The 26,407-nt window shown below is 42.5% G+C and overlaps 2 protein-coding genes across 13 annotated transcripts in view; one reads left to right on the plus strand and one right to left on the minus strand.

The window, feature by feature from the left end:
- Nucleotides 1-40: 40 nt before the first annotated feature.
- ORMDL2 (ORMDL sphingolipid biosynthesis regulator 2) lies at nt 41-6,668 on the plus strand. Its single transcript, XM_039338838.1, has 4 exons — nt 41-143; nt 1,794-1,968; nt 2,760-2,911; nt 5,641-6,668. The coding sequence occupies exons 2-4, from the start codon at nt 1,795-1,797 to the stop codon at nt 5,774-5,776; spliced, it is 462 nt and encodes a 153-aa protein (XP_039194772.1). The 5' UTR covers nt 41-143; nt 1,794; the 3' UTR covers nt 5,777-6,668.
- Nucleotides 6,669-18,045: 11,377 nt separating this feature from the next.
- KMT2D (lysine methyltransferase 2D) overlaps nt 18,046-26,407 on the minus strand; it is a 125,594-nt gene continuing 117,232 nt past the window's right edge. For all 12 annotated transcript variants that reach the window (XM_039338846.1, XM_039338843.1, XM_039338842.1 and 9 more), the window contains 5 exons: nt 26,166-26,296; nt 24,856-25,141; nt 22,721-22,794; nt 21,713-21,821; nt 18,046-18,814 (listed from right to left, as the gene is read on the minus strand). In XM_039338846.1, the coding sequence (XP_039194780.1) occupies nt 18,722-18,814; nt 21,713-21,821; nt 22,721-22,794; nt 24,856-25,141; nt 26,166-26,296 (693 nt within the window). In that variant the 3' untranslated portion in view covers nt 18,046-18,721. The remainder of the gene's footprint in view (nt 18,815-21,712; nt 21,822-22,720; nt 22,795-24,855; nt 25,142-26,165; nt 26,297-26,407) is intronic.

Genomic DNA, 26,407 nt, shown 5'->3' on the forward strand with positions numbered 1-26,407 from the left:
GCGTTTGCTGACTGGCGAGGAGGAAGTAGGGGGGGGGGGGAGTTAGAAAACTGGCCGGGCTGTATCTGCGGGCGGAGGAGAAGAGACTGCTGGGGATTTTCTTCTTGTTTAGTAGCGGCGGGCGCCGTCGCGGAAGCTGGCAGGTAGGCAGCTGATGAGGTCTGGAGCAGAACTGGGGGCTCCCCGTGAGAAAAGAAGAAAAAGATCCTTTTTAGGGGACTGAACGAGGAGCGAGAATGTCCGCCGCTTTACTCTCCGTGTTAGATAGAAGGAAGCTTTCAATGCGCTTTCTAAACTAACAAAACACGGACCATCCTGAGCGGAGTAGAATATCCTCCCCTTTTCCCAGCTTCCAGCCCTTGAGATGGGACGGAGCTACTAAGCTGCAGCCTGCTGACCTCAAGCTGTTGTCTTAACCTGTGATGGAGGGAGGCTGAGATAAGAAGCGAACGTGAGGGGTCCTGGGTGCTCTCTGAGCTTGCTTGTTTTCTTGCAGACGTTTCATTACCAAAACTAGGTGACATCATCAGGGCTACTGAACGTACCATTGCAAGACGCTCTGGGTTTCTCGACCTCCGGAATGTCTGTGCTTTCCGGCAACATTCTTAATTCCAGAGCTGTTCATATCCATTAAAATAGTCCTTAAACGGAAAATGCCACAGTAATTAAAAAAAAAAAGGAAGGCAGTTGTGCTGGAAAAACAGCAATGAAGTCATTATAGTTAGGTGTTTGTGTGTGTGTGTGTGTGTGTAGTCTTTCTTTACAAAGAAACCATGATGATGAAATCCCCTGGGAGATGCATAATTTTCTCCGAATCGTCACTGTGGTCTGCAGATTCAGGGTGGAAAGAATTTGTGTTGCTGCTCCTTACTATCACAGCAACAGGAAGCTAAGCAAATAACAAAAAACTGCTGTCACCATTTGTTTTGTTCTGCCTCGCAGTTATGGCTCTGATAATAAAATTAAGTGACTCCCTCCTCTGGGTTTGTCCAGTTGGAGTTGATAGTGGTGAGAGATCTAGCCCAGGGTCCCCAATCCTTGGTCTGTGGACAGGCAGCGGCCACAGCATGCCAGAAACCAGACTATGCAAACAAGCGAAGCCCCATCCGTGGGATGCAGGCAGCACACAAAACCACACCCCCTCCAGTCTGCGGAAAAACCTCTTGCCACAGAATCGGTCCCTGGTGCCCAAAAGGCTGAGGGCCGCTGTTCTAGCCCACAGTCTTCCACTCCTGTTTTATATCTACAAGAGGCTGCTGGATGAGGTCATCTTACTGCATGGAATAAAGCAGGGGTGTCCAACCTTGGCAACTTTAAGACCTGTGGACTTCAATTGTCAGAATTCTCCAGACAGCCATGGAATTCTGGGAGTTGAGGTCCACAAATCATAAAGATGCCAAGATTGGAAACGCCTGGGATAAGGTATTGTGATCCTGATGATATCCAGCTTTATATCACTACTATGGGCTGACTTGGTGACGTGAAGGCTCTGGTTGCTTGCCTTTTCTGTGAAAAAAGAACATTGTGAAAGATTATTGTGAACTAGTGTACAAATATTTTAACAGCTTGCCTTAGTGGTACCCCATTGTTATGAGGAAATTAGGGTATGTGCAAGGATTAACTGAGTGATTCTGAGACAGTATTTTGATTTGGCATCAAATCAGGTTTGTTCTCCCCATCCCAAACTACCAAGCTTAAAGAGGGCCTGTTCTGTTTTTTGATGTGCATTCAAACACATATACCAACATATGGGTGACTACAGATATATACACCAATGTATCTTTTCTCAACAGCATGAATGTTGGAGTAGCCCACAGTGAGATGAATCCCAACACACGGGTGATGAACAGCCGAGGCATTTGGTTAGCTTACAGCATTTCTGTGGCTGTGCTCCATATCATCTTTCTTAGCATTCCCTTCTTCAGTGTCCCCGTGGTCTGGACTCTAACTAATGTTATCCATAACCTGGTAAGTCAAAACTCTTTAATCTTGTTATTGGCCATGTTCTGAGCTTTTAGGATACAAATAGACAGCTTTTAATCTTGGAGCCTCCTATAAGGCCTACCACAAATGACCACATTCCATCCAACTGTGGTTTCATTCACTGTACAATTTATTTAGGAATATTTTTTTCTAAAATAGTCCTGCTGTTAACTTTGAAAACGAGTATGGCTGCAGCCATTTTCCCTACTCATTTTCGGTTGACACGTAGCACGGAAGGAGGGGGGTTTACCAAATGCTTCGCTAGACTAAACAGATTTTCTCCCATGGGAACCAAGGTCATCAGCTGCTCCCGGGACTGCAGGCTGGGTGTTTTGTGAAAAGCCTCCCAAGAAGATGTATTGGGGAACGTAGTAGCTTGCATAGCTTCAGGGGTGGGATTTCTTAACTTTGTATTGGAGATTGTTACGTGTCTATTCAGACTTGGTTTCATTTTTGATGTGCTGATACTTTGTATCAATAAACATGTTCGTTGAGGAAGTTGCAAGCCTTGGAGTTCTGCTTTATTTGTCTCTGTCTGTCGGAACCATGACACCTGCCCTAGGTAATTTTGCATCATTATTGTTGTTAGGATTCTTGTTGTATTCTTCAGGAAAATAAGAAAGGGAGGTGGACAGTTAAGAATTACGAAAAAAAGAAAGAAAGAAAGAAAGAAAGAAAGAAAGAAAGAAAGAAAGAAAGAAAGAAAGAAAGAAAGAAAGAAAGAAAGAAAGAAAGAAAGAAAGTTGTCACTCCTTTTTTTTTTTTGTTCCTCCCAGGTGATGTATTGGTTTCTCCATACAGTGAAAGGAACTCCCTTCGAAACATCTGATCAGGGCAAGGATCGCCTACTCACACACTGGGAGCAGATTGACTATGGCACACAATGGACATCCTCCCGCAAATTCTTAAGCATTTCCCCAATCATCCTGTAAGTGTTAGATATTGCTCAGTCCAGCCTTGCTATTAAAATTGCTGCTATAATTGATTTGTTTTATTAATTTAACTAATTTTTAATACTTAATAGCACTAGCACTTAGTGCTCCGTAGTGCTGCTCCATAGTGCTTTACAACACTCTCTGAGCGGTTTACAGTGGCAGCATATTGCCCCCAACAATCTGGGTCCTCGTTTTACCAGTCTTGGAAGGATGGAAGGCTGAGTCAACCTCAAGCCTTGTCAGGATTGAAGTCCAGGCTGTGGACAAAGTTTGCAGTACTGCATTCTAACCTCTGCCTCACCAGGGATCTTAATATTTCTTACATTTTGCATATGTATGAATTTGAGCCCCCTATTAGCACGTGTTATGTAACATGGTCTCCATATTCATTTGAAATTGGAGCCTTAGCTCATAGTGATTATCAGCCATGTACAACTGGAATTTCAATGCTGTTATCTTCTCAACTCTTCGTTAAGAATGTACACTTGAAAATGACTTTGAATTTCTTAGGTTTGTTGAATCAAAGAAGGCTTTTGTTCTAAATAAAAAAACTAGTTTTCGCCAGGATTATATCAACGGAATACCTTGTGCTTTTCCAGACACACATTTCTCAGTCTTGGGATGTTTAAATGATGTAAATTCAAAAACATCCAAATTAACTATTTCTGATGTTATAGCGCTCTACCCCAAACACCAATCTATTCTCATGGTAGAAATTCATATATTGCAACTAGAAAGTGATATGTTTGTGATAATACAGCCACCAGGTAGTCCTGGTGTTACGAATAGCTGTACAGGTAGTCCTCGGGTTACGAATGTAATGGAGCCAGCTCATTACATTCATAACCCGAGGATTCGTAGGAGTGAATCACATCACTTGACCGTGATTACTCCCTTTCGCCCACGCATTCGCTAACTGAATGTGTGGGTTGTTAAGTGCACAGGAGCTATCTCAGGGTGGGGAAGGCCATGAAGGCCTAGTGATGGAACAGGCCACATGCATCAGACCATTCAAGACCTCCCCTGACCCACTGAGAAACCTCATTCTCCCTCTCCTGGGGTCCCCACAATGCCCCCTCCCATCCTGCTGCGGCAGGTCACTTACCTTGTGAAGTTCTGTCTCCTCACCAGCCTGTTTCTTTGCCTGCTCCCAGAGAGCAGAGGGAGAACAAGACAAGCGTGCCCTGCTCAGCTTCTCTGACTCACCGAGGCTGCCTGCCATTTCTGGAATGGCAGGTAGTCTCAGTGAGTTTCCTCCTAGGCTCTGTTCCAAGTTTGCTGCTCCATACTACCTGGGAGAAATCTGTAGTTATCCTCAAGAATGTGAGGACAGTCAATACGAATGCTGGAAATCTTTTAAGCAAAGCCTCTCCTTCGATTGGCCTGTTCGCCTAGTCCATACATGTCAAACACAAGGCCCGGGGGCCGGATGCGGCCCGCGAAGTGGTTTCATGTGGCCTGCGAAGCCATCCTGGAAACAGGGAATGGCCCCCGCTGCCTTGGCCCTGGCCCAGGCCAGCCGGGAGCCAATGTACAATTTTGTGGTAGCCATCTATGCTGAAACACATTCAGTCTTAGCTCCACAAGGCCGTCTGGAAACAGCGAGGAATCAGCCCCTGCCGTGTCGGCCCCGCCCCCTGGGTGCATGCTGGGGAAGTGTCACCCTTTGTGAGGAATGAAGAAATGGACCGTGCCTTGGTGCTTGCCCCGGTCCCACCCCCTTCTGCCAGAGACCCTCAGATCTGTCCCATTTCTGCCCAGGCCCCCACAGGCGCCCTTGACGTGAACGATGTAGAGCTGGCCACACCAACCCAGTAGGCCATACCAATTCCATCCACGCCCACCCAGTAGGCCACACCCACCTGGCCCCACGTGGACAACCACAATGCTGATGCGGCCCTCAGTGAAATTGAGTTTGACACCCCTCCCCTAGTCAGAGAAACTACTGGGCAACAATAAGAATTAGAATTCATTCACACTCTGAGTTACTCAGTCATAGCAACAGGTGCTCAAAGACATAAGAATTTCCATAGATAGTAACCCCCCCTCTAGTGTACTGTAATACGGAGTAATCTGATAGGCTGAGTAGCTGAAAAAGATTTCCAATTCTACCTGCACCTAGTTGACTGTTACACAGAGTAGATGCATGTTTTCATCCAGATTTTAGATGTTAGATGAAATGTCCCCCCCCCCCAAGTCACTCACCTGATGTGAAATAGCAGTTCCTTTGGTAGGAAAATCCATATTATCATTGGGATTTCTTTACTCAGATTGAAACTTCCACCAACGGAAAGACAGCATTTTAATTGAATTTACTAAGGTTTTATTTGCTCAGAGGTATTTGCTGATTGCCTATAAACTAAATGCTGGGCTGCTAATAATTTCATTTTCTTAAAACATAGTCCTTGTTTGATGCCCACAGTTGGGACCAAGAACTTGGTCATTAAGCAGAGTCTTCGCAAAGTGAAACCATGACTGTGCTTATGACCTTACTTCAGCTTTTCTTTTACAGACCTGTGAAGGGAGGATTGTTTGCATAGTTACTTTTTCGTCACCTTCACAACTGCAAGTGGTCACTAAACAAGGCAGTCCTTAAACAAGGGCTACCTGTAATGACTGCATTGCATGATTCTTTCCATCATCTTTCCTTAAAGGAAAACTAAAAACGTGGAGAAGCTCGGATTCATATCTGTAACTAATTATGTATATTTCTTACTTTCAGCTACATTTTAACCAGCTTTTATACAAAATACGACCCCGTGCACTTCATAATCAACACCACTTCGCTCCTGAGCGTCCTCTTGCCCAAATTACCCCTATTCCATGGGGTCCGTCTCTTTGGTATCAACCAGTACTGAAGCAGAAGGAATCTTGGCATTGCTGAGACGTTAATCCTTCCAAAGAAAAACTAGTTCCAAGAAAGTGTGGACAAAGCTGTGGTTGCATCACCCCGGACTCTCTGGAACCAGGTTTCACTGGGTGAGGAAGGGCGAGCTGCCACTGCTCAAATGACTGGGCAGTATGGAGCGTCCTTTGGTGTTTCTGGCAAGGAAATCCAAGCCATTTTTCTTGCGGCTAGTCTACACTAGGGGTGGAATTCTCTGGTGGAATGAAACAATAGTTGAATTGTCATGTGAACATGAGTTCTCTAGCTCTCCTGTGTAAAACTCCTGCTTTTGCTATTTGTAGTGGGGGACTGAAATCCCTTTCTGGAAGGGATCTCATGTTGCTTAAGATCACCTTTCTTTGGTTTGAAAACATCTCTTTTTCAAATGTGGTTGTGCTGCTATATTTATAGAGTTTCCCCACTCAGGAAAATGAATTTGAACTGTAAGTATGTGACAGGTCTCATGCCTACTGTTCTAAGCTGTGCAAATACTATATTTTGTAAATACTTGCATGGTAGGAACATATTAGCATAACTTTGTTCATTCCAGTTGAATGCAAAGTATAGAGTACTCCCCCTTGCACTGTCCCTCTGCTCCCCCCCCTTTAAAATAGGTCTTCTGGTTAGAAAGGAAAAATGTAATGCAACACTGAAGTTGGAAGATGCAAATTAAATTATATGATCAGTCAGTGTTCTGCACTGCTTTTGTTCTTTTATCAGCCCTGCTTATACCAGCCCCATGAAATTGTCAACATTAAAAGCTAAAAAGATAATGATACGTCCAGATGACTTATTCAATCTGTGTATGAACCTTGTTTGTTGTTAGTTTCTATCATAGTTCCCCAGCTTGTAAAAAAAAAAAAGTCCTTATTTTTATAGGGCAGACATTTCTAACCTGCTTGTTGACAAGCTACAGGAATCTCATTTCTTGTGAGGCTTCTTCACACATCTGTGAAAGTGATCCAGTGAAAGTGAAAGTGATCTGTGAAAGTGATCCAATGTTAAGTTGAGGGGATTGGTTTGAAGTACAAGATGAGCGCTCTATTTACAAATAGCCATCTATTCTAGAGCAAGAAAGACAGTCAAAATAAACGAAAGCTTATAGCTATCAGCAAACACTTTATAGCTATTTTTTTTTCTGATCAAAATTTTGTACTAAATATTAAAATGGTGGTTTTAAATTGGCTTCAAAAATCCACAAGGGACCGTACTCTGTCATTCCTTACCATTAACTATGGAGATAGCCAATAAATGTGTAAGACTAAAAACATCCAATGGGGCTACAAGTCTAAGAATTAGGTGTGCTACTATTATGTTATGGTAATATAAAAAAGTAAACGCATACTTGAACTCACACCATAGAGACTAGATTAGTTCCAAGCTCCCCAACTCAAGCTGTGCAGGGATATTGGTTTTTATTTATTTTATTTATTAATTTTTTTATGCCAGCCATCTCCCCTATAAGGTGACTCTAGACAGTTTACAGGTAATATTACACTGTTTATTTATTGTGGCAAAAGAGAAAAGTAATTGGAAATGACTTGATGCCTAGGGAATCCTCCCACTTGTACCTTTTAGGCATATTCCATATAAAAAGAGGGGAAGCACAGTAGAATCTCCTATATGAGACTGGGCCATCAATATTTATATTACCACATTTCAGCTATTGGAAGGTCCTGTTTTCTAGAGCTATATAGATAAAAGAGTTAATAGAACTTAGTAGAGGAATACCGAGTCTCTATCACTAAAATAGTTAAGATAGAAGTGAGCAGCCCTCTTGTGCTTCCTGGAGCCACCCCCCCCCCCAAATATCACCAAATCAGAATGATATAACTTTGATAAGTTTAAAGACTTCTATTTGAATACTCTCGCAACTGAGTGAACACATACAGTGAGGGGGGAATATTTAATCCCCTGCTGATTTTGTACGCTTGCCCACTGACAAAGAAATGATCAGTCTGTAATTTTAATGGTAGGTTTATTTTAACAGCGAGAGACAGAATATCAACAAAAATCCAGAAAAATGCATTTCTAAAAAGTTATAAATTGATTTGCATTTTAATGAGTGAAATAAGTATTTGACCCCTTCACAAAACACGACTTAGTACTTGGTGGCAAATCCCTTGCTGGCAATCACAGAGGTCAGATGTTTCTTGTAGTTGGCCACCAGGTTTGCACACATCTCAGGAGGGATTTTGTCCCACTCCTCTTTGCAGACCCTCTCCAAGTCATTAACGTTTCAAGCAGCTCGAACCTTCAGCTCCCTCCACAGATTTTCTATGGGATTAAGGTCTGGAGACTGGCTAGGCCACTCCAGGACCTCTTTTGTTGCCTTGGCTGTGTGTTTTGAGTCATTGCCATGCTGGAATACCCATCCACAACCCATTTTCAATGCCCTGCTGAGGAAGGAGGTTCTCACTCACGATTTGACAGTACATGTACCTGTTCATCGTTCCTTTGATGCGGTGAAGTTGTCCTGTCCCCTTAGCAGAAAAACACCCCCAAAGTATGTTTCCACCTCCATGTTTGACAGTGGGATTGGTGTTCTTGGGATCATAAGGCAACATTCCTCCTCCTCCAAACACAGTGAGTTGAATTGATGCCAAAGAACTCGATTTTGGTCTCGTCTGACCACAACACTTTCACCCAGTTCTCCTCTGAATCATTCAGATGTTCATTGGCAAGCTTCAGATGGGCCTGAACATGTGCTTTCTTGGGCAGGGGGACCTTGCAGGGGCTGCAGGATTTCAATCCTTCACGGCGTAGTGTGTTACCAATTGTTTTCTTGGTGACTATGGTCCCAGCTACCTAGAGATCATTGACAAGATCCTCAAGTGTAGTTCTGGGCTGATTCCTCACCATTTTCATGATCATTGAAACTCCATGAGGTGAGATCTTGCATGGAGCCCCAGACCGAGGGAGATTGACAGTTATTTTGTGTTTCTTCCATTTGCAAATAATCGCACCAACTGTTGTCACCTTCTCATCAAGCTGCTTGGTGATAGTCTTGTAGCCCATTCCAGCCTTGTCTAGGTCTACAATCTTATCCCTGACATCCTTGGACAGCTCTTTGGTCTTGGCTATGGTGGAGAGTTTGGAATCTGATTGATTGCTTCTGTGGACAGGTGTCTTTTATACAGGTAACAAGCTGAGATTAGGAATACTCCCTTTAAGAGAGTGCCCCTAATCTCAGCTCATTACCTGTATAAGAGACACCTGGGAGCCAGAAATCTTACTGATAGATAGGGGATCAAATATTTCTTTCACTTATTAAAATGCAGATCAATTTGTAACTTTTTTGAAATGCGTTTTTCTGGATTTTCTTGTTATTTTGTCTCTCGCTGTTAAAATAAACCTACCATTAAAATTATAGTCTGGTCATTTCTTTGTTAGTGGGCAAACATACAAAATCAGCAGGGGATCAAATACTTTTCCGCTCTCACTGTAGATGTTTGAAGTGTGGTGGTTTTAACCTTCTGGCTTTCATAAGCAGAGATGGTTCTCCCAAATTATGTTTGCACCCTCCCCAACTAGATAAACTTTTATAGGATTATCTAGAAAATCAGTGTTTCTCAAACTGGGCAACTTTAAGACATGTGAACCTCAACTTCCAGAATTCCCCAGCCACTAAATCAAGGTTGAAAGCCCACAGGGGGGAAATAATAATTTTTAAGTGATCATCACAACTGGTGTTCTTTCAGCCCGTACAGATAGAATAAAAACCTAACCCCCAAAACAAAGGCATCATTGGTGAAATCATTTTCCGTAAAATTCTAATCTACTAGTCCCTGTATTTTTCCTGGTTTAAAAGCCCACATTCCTGTCGATTGGAAGCTTATGTCTGCCTTGCTTTGAACCACCTCTGGAAAAGTTGCTCCTTTTCATGAGAAAGCAGGCAAAAGGCAGAACAAAGCTGCTCTTTCTTGTTTCCTCTTGGCCTATCTTAAGAGCAGAATCTTCCTGATTGGCTATTTAGCATTTTGATGATCTCTGCCCATCCTTTAGCTCATACATTTGGGAATGACATTTCTCCTCATTTATTTTGCCCCGGCAACAATTACATACTTCCTTAACTGCTCCCCACTTTGGAATGGTATTTGCCCACATATCCAAATGGCTCCCTCCCTGCTGGTTTTTAGGAACACTGTCAAAAGATACAGGCCTTGGAGGTGGGAGTACTACTACAATCTCTTTTCTCCAGAGATAGAAATGGTCTTTTGCTTGGTAGTTGAATTAAATTTTGGCTTATATGTCCCTATGTCCTGTTTTAAGCATTGTAATTATTGCTATTTTACTCTAATGTGTACTGTATGTTTTTAATCTGATTTACAATAGTTGGGATGTATGCTGCTCTGAGTTGATTAGAGCAGCTTATAAATAAAATTAAACCAAAGAGAAAATATGTCTGGCTCCTTGTGTTGCTGTTTTTAACCTCAGCTAACACTTCTCAAATCACAGAAACAAAACATTCAACAATTTCAACATTCAACAAAACAAAACAAAGCATTCAACAATGAGGGACATTAATTTGCTAAATCCTAAGGTCCATTATAGTTCCTTTCATTAAACAATTATCTGGATGTAGCATCTGTCTACCTGAAGTCACACTCTTTCAGTGGATGAAATACATCTTGGGACTCTTTCATCCACTGCCACACAACATAGTCCCAATAAAAGAGAATATTTGTACTTGGGGTTGAAATGAAGGATCGTTGGTATTCTCTGAGCTTGGTTGATATCTTGCATCAGCACTGATGATGTTACCTAACTTTGGTAATGAAACGTCTGCAAGAAAACAGCCAAGCTCAGAGAACACCAAGGGCCCATCACACAAATAGCCTATATCAATAGGAATCTATGGCCCCAAGAGAAGTGGACCAGCTTCTCTAAAGCATACCGAAGCTATAGCACTCTCATTCTGCAATACTCCAATGGGATTCTCTCTCTGATGTTTTGCTAAGTACAAAACCAGACCTTGGATGATCAGTTCCTATTTATATCAGAGCCACACCAATAGCCTCTTTCGGACAGTCACTGTTATGGTGAATTGCTTTAAGTGGGGGTTTCCCAAATGATGGAAGTGTCCCTCTACTGGGGAGATGTCCACAAAGTCCAAGAGAGTGTAATAATAATAATAATAACAACAACAACAACAACAAGTACATCAAATGGTTGAAGAAGAAAAAATGGCTTTGGAAGAATATCTGAAGGACAATGATGAAGATGCACTGAAATTAATATATCAGGAAGACTTACTGACTACTGGAGAGACCAAATTGGCCTACAAGAAAGACCAAATGAAGAACAGAATAGAGGCATGGGAAGACAAAGCACTACATGGCCAGTACATTAAAAAAAATAGCTGGGAAAGCAGATACTAACAAGACCTGGCAATGGCTAAGAGCAGGAAAATTGAAGAAAAAGACCGAGCAACTAATTCTGGCTGCACAAGACCAAGCCTTAAGGACAAATGCATATAAAATCAAAATTGAGAAGGCAGCAGCAGTCAGTAAGTACCGCCTATGCAAAGAAGCTGAAGAAACTGGACCACCTGGTAAGCTGTTGCAAGAAGATTGCACAAACTGACTACAAGCAGCGGCATGACAAAGTAGCAACAATGGTGCATTGGAAGATCTGCAAAAAATATCATTTGCCTGTAAGCAAAAACTGGTGGGATCATAAAATAGAGAAAGTCATAGAAAATGATAAAATTAAACTGCTCTGGGACTTCAGAATTCAAACAGACAAGCACCTGTAACATAACACCCCGGATTTAGCAATTGTCGATAAGAAAGACAAAAAAGTCTGGATAGTGGACGTGGCAGTGCTTGGAGAAAACAGAACAGACGAGAAAGAACTGGAGAAGATAACAAAATACAAAGACCTACAAATAGAAATAGAAAGACTGTGGCAAAAGCAAGCAAGGGTAGTACCAATAATAATAGGCTCCTTGGGTGCAATCCCAAAACAACTGGAGCACCACTTGAACACCATTGGCATTGACAAATTTGCTATTAGTCAATTGCAAAAGGCGGCCTTACTAGGAACTGCTTCTATCCTGCGATATCTGTAATACCATCAAACATCCACATCTGCCTGTCCCAGGTCCTGGGTAAGGACTTGATAGGTAGACAAAATGCCAAATCCAGTCTGAACATCTGGCTGACTGTGCGATGATCCATAATAATAATAATAATAAAGTTGGAAGGGATCTTGGAGGTCATCAAATCCAACCCCCTGCTCAGGCAGGAAACCCTACACCATGTCAGACAAATGGCTGTCCAGTCTCTTCTTAAAAACTTCCAGTGTTGGAGCATTCAAGGAGAGAAGCAACCTAGAACTAAGGAGAAACTTCCTACAGTTAGAACAATTAACCAATGGAACAACCGCTTCTGGAGACAGGTTGTTCCACTGGTTAATTGTTCTCACTGTCAGGAAGTTTCTCCTTAGTTCTAGGTTGCTTCTCTCCTTGATTAGTTTCCATCCGTTGCTTCTTATCCTGCCTTCAGGTGCTTTGGAGACTAGCTTGACTCCCTCTTCTTTGGGGCAGCCCGAGATATTGGAACACTGCTATCATGTCCCCCCTCGTCCTTCTCTTCATTAAACTAGACATACCCAATTCCTGCAACCGTTCCTTATATGTTTTAGCCTCCAGTTCCTCTGTGAGAAACCTTTTAGTTGCACATTGTCACAATAAATCCATCTTTCCCAAAACTTCGTTGTATTCTTTCCATTGTTCATTTATGTTCATTTTGGTGTTCAGATTTTTGGGGAGGTTCTAGTCAACCTGTGTTCTGTGGGTCCTCGTTTCAGAGTTATTTCCTTACCACAGAGGTCCCCAATACCCAGACGTTGGGAACCAGGCCGCACAAGTGGCAGGTGAGTGCACAAAGCTCCACTTGTACGCACGCATGTGCAAAATCATCCCCTCCCCCCCGTCCCTGCCACTCGTCCGAACTGCAAATGTTGAGGACTGTTGCCTTACCACATTCCTCAATGCCTTCAACAGCGAACGCTCCTAATGTACTCTCTTCCCTGGAAAAAGTTGAGATGCATTCAGAGATGTATCTGCCTTGAAAACAGCCCGTGTTGAACTATAGCGCAGTCAAATATTAGGACAGGAAATGTTTTATGACCTTTTGCATTATGTCAAAACTGTTTTATGATATTTTTATGTCATAAGAATGTCTTATAAAATCTGCCTAATTTCAATTCCCTGGGAGTTGTAGGTACCAGATTTTGGATGCATTCTGTAAATTAGTCCATATGAGCTACCTTGGTTCGAAACGTTTTGCCCGATGGCATCCCATTTCACCCAGTTGAAAGTTTACCGTAGGATTCAGATGTACATTGAGATTACACCGAGGTATGATGGCAACAACAACAACAAAAAAAATTAGGAATCCTTGCTTCAAGTAGTCAGGTAACTGGGCAACTCCTCGTGGTTGCCTTTAACTGGCCTAAGTCAAAGAGATTGACACCTGTCCATCAAGGTTGCCTCTATATAAATCATCAGACTCCACTAAATGGTCCTCGAAAAGTATCTTCTGCTCCACCACTAATCTTTGCCACCATGCCTCTCCTGACTATCAACAGCAGGCAGTTAACTTCTATTCAGGATTGTATCCTCAGTAAACTTGGGAGTGTGTTTAACTTAGTTCTGTCATTGGTCTGGTCATATTATCCAAGAGCCCCATCATAGGTCAATCACTGTTTACCTGCCCCACAGCAAACACGTTACAGCAGAGATATGTCTTTGGGCCAATTCCTGATTAATGCATTTCTTCCTGCTTGGGTGAATTCAGAAAATTATGCCCTGAGTTGTATAAAGAGCTTTGATGATTCCTGTGCCTGTGAGACAGGCCCTGATTGGAGTCCTGGCTTCATCTCTGCAAATTTCTCTGTAATCTTGCCCACTTGGTGAAGTCCTTGGTCTCAGATAAACTTGCTCTTGAAAATAATTGGGTACCACTAGAAGGAATTTACTCCAGGGATAACTGCTTACTTATTGATTGAATTTGTTATTTTTCCTTGGGCTTTTAGAAATATTTAAGTCAGTTCAGTGGGTCCAATTTCAGAAAGTCCTACTTGATCTTGACAAGAATTGCATTCATGTGAAGCCCTTCTACCTTTACAGGAAAAAAGATCAAATTAGCTTAGTGAATAAAAAAAAAATCTGCTCAGTTCAAACTTAGCAATCTTCTATTGCAGGGGTCCCCAACCCCCAGTCCGTGGACCGGCACCAGGCCATGCCATGCAAACAAGCAAAGCCCCATCCGTGGGGTGCAGGCAGTACGTGAAACCACGACCTCTCCAGTCTGCAGAAAAACCTCTCTCCATGGAACCGGTCCCTGGGGCTCAAAAGCTTGGGGATCTCTGTTCTATTGAGAAGGCAAATGTCACTCTACTATCAAAGCATATATATACTAAAACTCTCATCATGATTTTTAACCAGGTGAAATGGTGCACTGTAGGGCAACAGTTTTTGAACCAAGGTAACTCAAATGGCTAGCTTACAGAATGTGTTCAAAATCTAGAACCCATGATTCTCAAGGGAATGAAATTTGGGAAAGCTGCAGCTGCCTGCTTCAATACTATGCGGTCATGTGATTTTGATTTTCAATGTTCTGTGTCAGTTTCCCAGCCAGTCTCACAATCCCTTGCTTCCTTTCCCACCCAAGCAGCAACCATTAAACAGTAAACAACAGCCAAATCAAGGAACTACCAAGGAGAAAAAACAGCCCCACCAACATGACTGGGCAAGCTACTGTTATAAACAGAGAGCAAACCCCTCTTTTTTCTAACACTAAAAACATACCTAGTTGGGTAATTAAACCTCTGCAAGCAAACACCCAAATTCAGAGAGTACCAAGTACTCCACAAATCTTAATCCATGTGCATCTGGTTAGTCTGGCTTTAAAGAGCTCTTTGCATAGCTAACTTAAATTGTCTCACCCAAAAAGTACTTGTGATAAAACTACTTTGTACAAGAAAATGGTGCTAGAAATGCAGAAAATTATTTCAAAGGTGATCACCAAAGAGAGCTATAGTGATGAGGTTGAAGGACATTTATATTTTAAATGAGTTTCCTGCCTGTCCTTAAGCATTAGTCTTACTAATCTTGCTGCACTCTATACAAAGGAGCAGAGGGAATAAGGGCAGTGTCAGTTAATCCAGCAGTGATAATTTACAGCAGATGGTGATTAGGCATTGGCAACTCAGCAGAGAAATTAAACTAAAATTAAACATTAAACCATTCATGGTGGCTCTCATTCAATTGCCAAGCAGGCCAGCCAAGGTTTTTTTTTTACACAAAATAGTAGGAAAGAACAGGAAGTGTATCCACTGACTGGCCACCAAAAAAGGTAACTCAGATATTGCCTCAAATATATGTTCATTGGCAAATCAGGCCTGGTCTTGATGTGCTCTACTGACTGAAAGAGAGCTAATAAGAAAATAAACATTTAACATCAGATGTGAGTCTATTTTCCATCAGCACGTATTAAGTATAAAAAATATCAGACTTGTCATTTAACATTTTAAAGAACTCTCTTGATTTACAGTCTTCTCAGAAAAGCAATCGTGAGACTATTTTTTTTCATCTTTGAACCCAAATTATATATATTTCAAAGTTATACCAAATACAGAACATAGCAGGAGCAAGAATGGGATTTGATTTTTGATTTTTTGCTTTTATTTATGCTTTTTAAGGAATTGGCCTATTTTGTTTTCAGTTCTTTCATTATGAAAGATAACTTTGCTATACAGAACTCACACACACAAAGTAACAAAATCCCCAACACAAAATATTATTCCTCACAAAGTCCACACTTTATTTTTAAAAAAGTGATTATTTGGGTTCATAAAAGGGATAAAACTTAATATATATAATATGTGCAACTGTAAACAGATGTATGGGACAAGGCGTCAAATGCGGTTATACAGGCAGAGAACTTTAAAAAAATTTTTAGTTTCAAGACCAGGTTATAGTTTATATAAAAATTAAAAATTGTATAGTCTTTTTCTTCATCAGCTAAAATCTACAGAATTATCTTAAACTCTAACCGTCATCCCAAAAAATCCTGACAATCTATTATATTCAGTCATTTTATCATCTTTAAAATCTCTCTCAAGCTTTTAAACCTTTGTAGCAATTCTTTTAAAATTTATTTATTTTTTTTACATCTTTACAGCTTTCCAATTAATGGAAAGACACACAAACAAAATCCAAAGACAAAAATGTATACTGGCTTTAACTCAAACCTTTATTTTAAAACAACGTCCAGTGGTTTTGTAAATGATAAAAATTCCCCCCTTCTCTACACAAATGTCATCTTATATACAGCTTTAGTTACTTTTAATAATCTGTCATTATCTCCTACTGTTTTCTAACCGTCATAGCTTAGATCGGTTTTGCAGAAGCAGCTTTGCACTCAAGAACATGGTTCTCATCTTGCCACATTTTTTTAAAAAAAAGACACTTTTGCATGCTAACCCTGATTTTAATACCCCCCCCCTTGTCCTTCTTCTGACTTCGACCACGCACACACATTCCCTCTGCATTGTCTGATCGATCATCTGTGAACTGTGGTTGGTTAGATGCCACTTTTATGGGCATAATGGGGGGGGGAATGCGTGTGTGTGTGTGTGTGTGTGTTTAGAAATTGGAGAAGGGAAGTGGTGCAATTGTGCGCTAAAAGATCTGAACAATACACTGTCAGTCGAGAGAGCCTTCTCCATCAAGACCCTCTGACGTTTGCTCCTGTCGCGTGTCAACTTCAGTTCAAGGGTACAGCAGTCTTCCAAAGTTTCGTTCAGCAGCAGGGGAGAACACGTGTCATATTTTAAATGGTGAAAACACATTTCTGACTGTCTCACCTGTATTAATGCCCATAGTTTGCCTTCGGTTAATAAGGAATTTCCCTATAAGGGGGGAGGGAGATGCTGCTGGGCAGATGGCTCTTTAGATACTGGTTATAAACTGATTTTTTTTTCTTATTTAAAAAAAAGGAAAATATATATGTATGTACACAGGAAGCACAGAAACAAGCTCTTTACAGGCTTCCTACCCAAAATTCTGCAAATAAACAAGTCTCTCTCTCTCTCTCTCTCTTTCTCTCTCCCTCTCTCCCATAGTTCCCATCCCACCCAATGGAGGGGAGGGAAGGCTCTGCAGAGATCCACCCAGCAGTCCAGAAAAACCCTGCAGGCAGGGTATTCTTCCCCATGCTATATCAAATATATACACAATATATTTATATATATATATATATATATATATTTATTTATATAAATAGATAAATAATCCCAAACTCTGCAATGTGCCCACATTCTCTCAATCTCCTCTGTTTATATCTACAGACATAATTATACACCCACACTCGCACGCATCCACACGGTGAGCCTTCAGAGCAGCAAGTTAATCAGGGGAGACGAGAGAGGGGACTGACTGCCTCTTTATCGGAGGGGACGAGTCTTGCTGGGAACCAGCTCCCCCACCCACCCCACCCGACTCTGTCAAAGAGTTCACCGGTGTTAATCCTTGCCTTCTTAATCCAATGGGCATTTCCCTTTTCTCGGTCTGGGTCTACCAACCAAGCCGCTCTCAGGGGGCCTGAAGTTCTCTCTCTCCTCAGGATGCCCTGCCATAGTCAAGCCACCTCTCGTTTTGCAGTGCGTCCGGCTCTTCTGTTGACGGATGGGGACTCCCAGAGCTCTGCGGTTCAGCCTCCAAAGGAGGTCCAGGAGACTGAGGACTACCTGGGGTTGAAGGGAGACCGGAGAGAGAAGAGGAGAAAAGGCAAAGGACAAGTCCAGAAGAAAACATCTTTTTTCACCTCACCTCCAAATAATTTCCCATGGAAAAACAGAGCAACTGTGGCTCTCTGTGTTCGGAGGACTTGGGAAGAAGGGTGGCACAGCGAGGGGCTCACATTAGAGAGGGGGGGAGGGGAAAGACACCAAAATCTAACGCTTCAAATGAGGTAGGTTCGAGTGCAGATGCTCCTCGCACGTGGAAGATTTCGGGGAGGGGGGCAGGGCTAGAGACAGGGAGGATCTGTTTCCAGTTTCCGCAAGGCAGTGCCCGCTCTCTCTCAGAAACAGACCGACTCCAAAAAGCACACGTATGTACGCCCGCACTCACACACACAGTTTAAATCCAACACCTAAATTAAAAGAAAATCCAGAGGGAGGTGCTCTGGAAGGTGGATTGTCAAGCTAAAACAAGTCTCTTTGAAGTCTCTTGTTACCTTGGTAGATTAGCAAGCAATAGAGATTAGGGTTTTTTTTTTTTTAATTCTTCCTGCGTCCAACACGCACACACACAAAGGGGGGGAAAAAAACCTACAAATTCTTCCCTGGGGATTCCGTAGCCATGCTGCAGCCCTCTTTCCCCAACTCTGCTAGACAGAATGCCCCAGGCTCTCCCCTCCCCACCGCAGTATATTTCTGATAGTCCATTATATACAGGTGCATAGGGGTAGAAGGATCCCCATTTTGCCCGCAAAAGAAAAATACTAAAAAGAAAACCCTGAGTTCCAGTTTATCCATTTTCCCACCCCAGGTGGAGTTGCTAGTGGCTGCTGCCTTTCACTGGGGGGGAAAAGTCAGTTGCCTTGTCAAGAAGCAGGAGGCAACCAAACCCAACTGCCAAAAGAACCAACTGGATGTAAACCACAGACAATATTGGCTTGCAGGGGCAGGTAGGCTGACATCACCCCCTTTAAATCTGGGTCCCGGCTACCCCGTGAGCATGTTGGGATGGCAAGTTCCAATCATGCTATCCCTGGCGGACTCTCGGCCATGCTGGCTAGTTGGGAGAGTTAGCAGAAAGGGCCCCTCTCGCCCAGCCGAGGGCACCATCTGTGCCAGGTTATTAGGGTGGGCCTCTGCCTGGTCAAAGAGCCCCTTGGAGCTAGTTCATCCACTTCCTGCAATTCCAGGCTCCACAGTGGCATGGGATTTTGTGCTGATCGTCTTCAAAGTCAAACTGGTAGTCATATGTCAGCTGCAGAAGAAAGAAATGAGAACAGGGTAAGGCTCAGGCTTAATTCAAGCCTTTTTCTGGCACCACTTACGATACAGGTAGGTCCTCGACGTACAATCAAAATTGAGCCCAAAATTTCTGTTGCTAAGCGAAATATTTGTTAAGTGACTTTTGCTCCATTTTATGACCTTTCTTGCTACAGTTGTTAAGTGAATCACCGCAATTGTTAAGTTTGTAACACGGCTGTTTAGTGAATCTGGCTTTCTGCATTGACTTTGCTTGTCAGAAGAGGTGTTTCCCCCCAAACACATGACCCTGGGATACTGAAACTGTTATAAATAAGAGTCAGTTGCCAAACGTCTGACCACGTGACCCTGGGGATGCCGCAAGAGTCATAAATGTGAAAAATGGTCACGTCGCTTTTTTCAGTGCGGTTGTAACTTTGAACGGGTCACTAAACGAACTGTTGTAAGTTGACCCTTTGTGAACCGTTCAAAGTTACAACGGCACGTTACAACATCCCTGTGGTCACGTGATCAAAATTCAGTCGCTTGGCTATCGGCGTGTGTTTATGACAAGATGCACTGTCCCAGGATTATTTGATCAGCATTTATAACCTTCCCAGCCGGCTTCCAGCAAGTAAAGTCAATGGGGGAATGGCTTTGCAGCATGACTGCTGGCCACAGCACGGGGCTTGAGGTGGCCCTCCTTTGTGGCAAGGGCCCTGGGGCCAAAGTCTGGGATCAGCGGTGGCCAGCTGAGGCTGCTGAAGGCCCAAGACCTCTACTTCAGCCTCCACACCCCACCACGAGGTACTGCTATGCGGGATGGTCAAAAGGGCAGATGTGGGTGGGGGGAGATAGATGGGTGGGTGGGTGGGTGGAGTTGAAACCTCAGTTGAAAGGGCAGGCAAGCTGCTGAGCATCCAAATTTTGATTGCATAACCACAGGGGAACTGCAACAGCTGTAACTTCAGGGACTGGATGTAACTTTGTTTTGTTTCAGTGTCACAATAACTTTGAACATTTGCTGAATGGTCATAACGCCAGGAATACTAGATGTTAAAAAAAAATCAAAACACTTCAACGAGTGTACTTTCTTTTGCACATGACTATATATATATATATATATATATATATATATATATATATATATATATATGTATGTATGTATGTATGTATGTATGTATGTATGTATGTTACCCTCCATTCCACTGGGGCTCCAGATGCTTTTTACCCCTTTTTAATTCTGGGTCGATGTTTTCTCTCTGTTTCGTATTCCCCTTTCCCTTAACCATATGGGTAATCTTCATCCGAGCATTATGCGTTTTAGCACTTGTGCTCCCATCCCCCACCATGGCATTCTCTATATTAACCGTCTTCCATTGTTGTATCCGTTGATGGTCATTATCTCTGTCCAGGGTAGGCTCCTTACACTCCTCCTGGGAGGGGTCTAATTGTGAGTAGGGACGCTCTTTATCCGTGGTTTTTCGCCCATTTATGAGGTGAGGGGGAGGGATGTTTCTCCCCCCTTTGCTGAGCGAGCAAGTCGTCACTCCACACCTTCCCTCCCTCCTCCACTTCAGGCACCCCTCTTTACTATCGCAAGCAACGTCAAGTTCTGGAATCTCATCATTAGATCATCCGGATTCCCTGCTATCGCTACCGGTGTCCCTCCTCCACCTAAGAGCCTGTATGCTCTAGCTTGAGTTGAACAAGAATTGATGAAAAATAAAACATTCTAGGTAAATAAGCTCAAAGTGAACTAGAATATGAAATCTACCCTGTTATCATCAAACAGGTATTTTCTTTGTAACATTTTAAGGGAAATTATGCATCATGTAGACAGTCCTCAACTTACAATGGCAATTGAGACAGACATTCCCATCACTAAATGATGTAGTTGCAAAGCATAACTGTATCGCTCAGTGACGGCAATTCCTGCAGTCCTGGTTGCCATCGTTAATTGACTCCTACAATAGTTAGATGAGGCAACTTCCAGAGGCAGTGGGGAAGTTGGCTGGAAATTGTAAGCGTCAGGTCCAAAGGCAGGTAAATGGCTGCTGCTGGGTGAGGAAAAGTGCAAAGAGGAGGGTGGGGAGGAGTAGGGGTGCAGGGACGGGTCAGGGAGGATGTGTGAAAGGCAAAACATGGGTCAGGGAGGGTGTGTGAGAGAGACAGGGACAGTTGGGGAGGGTCAAGGAGGGTGTACAAGAACGTCTGTGAGAGGGGTTACACAGGTCTGGGAGGTTGCAAGGAGGTATGTGACAGGCAAGATACAGGGTGGATGCAAGGGTATGCATCTGCCTGGGTCAGATAGTCAGGAAGCGTGTACAAAGGCGTGAGAGGTGTCACGCAGGTCAGGGATGAGGCAAGGGGATGCCCAAGAGGTGCGAGGGGGTGCACGAGAGGTGCGGTGCAGATCAGGAAGGGTTCACAGCAGCACGTGAGAGTTGCAGCACAATTAGGGAGAGGGCCTGGGGGTGTGTTGATAGCTGATGTGGTGTGAGTGCAGAAGGGCTGTAGAAGGGTGTGCAGATGGCGGACGCTTACTCCAGAAAGACTTGACCTTTCCTGCCAGGATCTCCACTGACCTCTAGAGAAGTCAGATAGAAAAGGTTGCAAATGACAATCCCATGTTTGGGAGGTGCTTGGCAACCGGTTGCAACGTGAATGGATTGTCAAGCATCCAGACTGCCTTCCCATGACCACGGAGGGTGTGTGTGTGTGTGTGTGTGTGTGTGTGTGTGTGTGTGTGTGTTGGGATAGCTGGAACTCTGAGGACCAGTTGTAACCAGCATTTGTTCAATGCTGTCATAATTTGGAGCAGTTGCTGACTGAATCGGTTGCTGTCGTAGGTCAAGGACTACCTGCAGGTTCATTTTTGTGCCATTTGCGCATCCAACAATCCAATATTCACCTCCTCTCCTTTGGGTATACGGCGACTTGAGATGATGATTATCTTGTCCTCTTTGTCAAAAGTCACAACCTCAGCCACACAATTCGGCGCACAGGAATGGTTAATGTACCTTGGAGGGGAAGAAGAAGGAAAATCATGCAATGGGGCCCTGGGTTTGTCACTGCGGAAACCCATTCTGTGAAAAGTCAGAAGAGCTCAGCCTGGAATTCTTCAGAATGTTCTGGAAACTCTGGAACAGTGCCTGCTCAAGCTGGTTGTACCAGAATTCCTGCCTTCTATTTTTAACATTAACAGGACTGCGGGGTTTATGAGACCAAAGAACTTATGCAAAAAATATGTGGTGTATTAAGAATCCTTTGCTCTGAAAGAACTATCTTGGGCAGGATTTAATAATGATTGCTCGCATTACCGTTATTTTATTATCTTTACTGTTACTATCACCTTGCTTACTGAATGTTTTCTATTGTGGCTTTTGTGTTTTTTTTGTTTTAATTGATTTGCACTCTATTTTATTATAAAATAGAGTAACGTAAATTAATCTTTAATTAATACATTTTAATTACTAATAAATGCAATTAATAAAATGAGAACAACTGTATTTTGAAGAAGGTGTTAAGAAAATAATAGCTTCCTATTTGAGAGGAACAAAATATGACAATTAGTATTCCGTTGTGAACCCTAGAATTAATTGGTCGATAAGCTATGTAACTCTTAGTTGCAGCAGTTCAGAAGTATTTACGACACTCTATCAGTGCTTTCTTCTCACTGAAAAAAATGTTCTAACTAGCAATGAATAAACAGTATTAACCAGTAATGAGAAACACAACCAGGCACATTGAAATCAATTAATTTTACCTAAGTTGCTTTTCCTGTACTTCAAATGAGAACTTGAGAACTAAAGAAAAATATTCCTGTTTAAAATCAAATCCAAATCCCCTTAAAATGGATTGATAAAGCTAATAACTTTTAATTTTGTAAACAAATACCTATAAATTCAAATTTGCTCACCTGGCAGGGCCACCCGTCAGGGTGGCATCAATCACATGTTCATTATTGATACGGAACATGTAGATGCCTCGGTTCTGGAAAGGCATGAAAAGAGAAATTATATGGCATGTTTTATGTTTCCTTCAGGCCTCACAGATTTACCATCAATTTTAGCTTAATTTAGATTAACTGCTTTAGTAGCACAAATGCTAAGGGACAAGCATGAGATTACTCTCTTTGGAAAGATTAAAACATCATACATATCCAGCACCAAAATATTTAGACCGAAATCTATCCATCCATTGGCTGAAGAAACATCAATGTATGTTTAATGTATACAGGCAATCCTTAGGTATCAATGGTAATTGGGACCATGATTTCGGTTGCTAAGCAACATGGTTGTAATCTGCAATATCATGTGACCACATCACTTAGCGGCAGCACTCCACATTGCCATTAAGTGAGGATTGTAGATCACTGAATCAGTCCCAGGTGGCTTGCGAGGCCCAGGTAAGGTGCAGCACAGGGCAGGGCTGGGGGTGGCTGTTACCACAAGGGGGAGGTTGTGTGTGAGTGGCCTGAGAGGTGCGGTGCAAGCATGATGGGGTTGGGGGGGTAGCTGCTGCCAGGCAGGGAAGGTCTTTTGATTTTGTTGTGGGAAGCTGGTAGGGAAGAGCACAAATGGCGATCATCTGAGCACTGCAACTTTTGTAAGTTGAGCCAGTTGCCAAGCATCCAGATCACCTATATCAGATATAGGTAGTCCTTGACTTACAATAGTTCATTTAGTGACCATTCGAATTTACAATGGCACTGAAAAAAAATGACTTATGACTGTTTTTCACAGGACCACAGCAGCCTCCCCAAAAATCACATGATCAAAATCAAGATGCTTGGGAACTGACTCAGACTTATGACTGTTGCAGCATTCCCATGGTCACGTGATCAAAATTCAGATGCATGACAACTGGCAAGTATTTATGACGGGTCGCAGTGCTCTGGGGTCATGTGATCCCCTTTTGCAACTTTCTGACAAGCAAAGTCAATAGGAAAAGCCAGATGCACTTAACAATCGTGTAACAACTGCAGTGATTCACTGAACAACTGTGCAAGAAAGGTTGTACTGTGATGCAAAATTCACTTAACAAATGTCTCACTTAGCCCCCCAAAAAATTGGGGCTTCATTGTGGTCATAAGTCGAGAACTTCCTGTACGCAACTATGTGAGTGCTGTGACAACTGGTACTTTAAGGACCAGTTGTTTAAGTGTCCCTTTTTGTAACTTCAAATGGTTGCTGAAAGAATGACCAGTAAGCAAGGTGTGTACTTTTAACATATGAATATGGGAAAAACTAGAACAAACTTAGTAAATAGCCACATGGAAATGTAATGAGTCAGAAACAGAACTGGTTTCTTCAACTTCAGAAAGCAAGTGCATTGCACATTTCCTCACAAGCAAAATACGAGTGCTGTCAAAACAGAATCTGGGTAAGCTAACTCACAGAGCCTGCTAGCCCCCACCTCAAAACTTTGCTTAGCTTAAAACTGTGTATGTTACGGCAAAAGTATGTAGAAAAACTTCAGAAGAAATGGCATGTGAAAAAATGCGTCTTCTTTTTTTGGTAAAATTAATGTATCTACAGAATGGTATAGGATTTTGATGGTGTGGACCAATGCCATTTATGTGATAATGACTTATACATCTTTATTGTAAACTATTCTTCTCCAATTAAAGGACAGAACAGAATTCAGGGAGATAATCATCCAAGTTCAGTGGCAATCGGAGATCTAGAAATACCAAATATCCAATCAGAATCTGATTCTGATTGAGGACTCTTCATACCACGAGCTAAGTCAAGTAACTTTCTCACTATAAATGTTAGCCTAGAATACCCTTTACAACAGGGTTTCTTTACCTTGGCAACTTTTAAGATGTGTGGACTTCAACTGCCAGGATTCCCCAGTCATCCACACTGGATGGGGAATTCTGGGAGCTGAAATCCACACGTCTTCATGTTGCCACTGTTAGGAAACCCTTGTCTACACAGACCTACTATCCAAGCTAAGGCCACCCATCCCTCCTATAATTAAAAGTGGATGTTTCTATTTCCTTAGTGCAACTATATTCCAATACAGAGTCCTTATTCCACCCCATACCTGCTCCTCATAGATCTTCTCCCGCCTGTTAGCAACTTCGTTGCGGATAATGGTGCCAATGTATTCAATAACCATTGTGTGCTTCTCAAGATCCTTGGCAGCATAAAGCCCAAGTCCTTGGATACGGGACCGGGCCAGGTACACATTGTTCTTCCATTCGGTCTTGAGACGGCGGTACTGTGAGGACTTGGAGTGCACAAACTGCTTGCTGTAGGGTGTGTTTGTTTCACCTGTGAACGTACTCTGGTAAGCTTTGGACATGCTGGTGCTGTTCAGAGTGTGGGGCCTTCATAATATATAAGGGGGGGGGAGAGGAGAAAAACAAGTGATATGAAGCCCATCAGTAAGGGTAATGAAGAATTAAGATAAAATACAGAGTTTTGAGTTGCAACAATCGCTGGGATTGTGTTGGATACGTAGCATTCAACTTCTTCTGATCCTAATTGCTGAAATCCATTGACTAAATTCTTTGATATTTCAAAGTGGAAAGAAGACCTCTAAACTGTAAATTATAAAATAGGTATATAGTTTAAAAAAAAACTTGTCCCCCAAATCTAACACAACCATCAAGAATCTGCTTACGTTGCATCACACAGCTGGAAGACAAATCTTCAAAGATTATGAATTTGAATCCTTGTAAAACCATCTAAGTTACAGGTCATTCATTGGGCCAATGAATTCCACAACTTAATTTTGCACTATCTGCCTTCTTTCACCTGCTCTAAATATCCTAACTGGTTTCACTGGGCAATTATTGGTATTAGTATATTGACCGCAACAAAAGAAACATATATTCCTGTTATTCTCCTCTATGTCATCCATGATTTTGTACACATTATGTCACTTCTTCCTAACCTGAACAGTCCCAATGTTCTACCTTTTTCTAATAGAAAACCTTTGTTTCCTCTAAACATTTTGATTGTCCTCTTTTACAGCTGTATTACATGCCTTTTCAAAAGCGGTGATCAAAATTGAACATGGTTATTTTAGATGCTGTTGTACCCCAGATCTGAAAGAAAAGAAATAGCGGGTACATTCTATCCTCTGCAAAGCTTCTCAGTGGCTCCTCTTGACTAGGTTCTCGTGCCATTACATCAGAGCCATAGCAACACAGGAAGCTTTCTTGTTTTAAATCACAAGTGGCTGGTTATGATCTTTCCTATCAAATATGATTCTGTCCCAGAACCTTCTGCATACCAAGGAAGGGCTCCTACAATTGATACATTTCGCTCTCTCAGCTTGATGTCTCAGCACGGGTTCTTCACTGAAGATCAGCAATCAATGGCGTAACACAGATGGTGTTCACTCACCGTTTGTAGTGTGTAAGGATTTTGGGTTCTGATCGAGCACAGCCAGTGGGATTGATCATGAGTGGCAGCTCCATGAGTGGATGGCGTCCATAGCGGAACAGGTAATTCTGGCAACTCTCTACACCAGGCAGCTGGGAAGAGAAGAGGATGTGGGGTTTTTTTTTCACTTAAAAGGCAGTTATGCCCAGAATGGTCAGCAATAAAAGGAAAGGCACAATGGCTAGACAGAAACCATCAAAGCC

Source organism: Crotalus tigris, unplaced genomic scaffold, assembly GCF_016545835.1.
Source record: "Crotalus tigris isolate CLP2741 ecotype Arizona unplaced genomic scaffold, ASM1654583v1 scf7180000017721.692284, whole genome shotgun sequence".
Classification (NCBI taxonomy): domain Eukaryota; kingdom Metazoa; phylum Chordata; class Lepidosauria; order Squamata; family Viperidae; genus Crotalus; species Crotalus tigris.

What these genes read in the sequence shown, in the direction of transcription:
- ORMDL2 (XM_039338838.1), top strand. Translation starts at nt 1,795, where the DNA reads ATGAATGTTGGAGTAGCCCACAGTGAGATGAATCCCAACACACGGGTG. An exon ending in CTAATGTTATCCATAACCTG is followed by an intron (nt 1,969 to 2,759) that starts GTAAGTCAAAAC and finishes TGTTCCTCCCAG; the next exon opens with GTGATGTATTGGTTTCTCCA. An exon ending in AGCATTTCCCCAATCATCCT is followed by an intron (nt 2,912 to 5,640) that starts GTAAGTGTTAGA and finishes TCTTACTTTCAG; the next exon opens with CTACATTTTAACCAGCTTTT.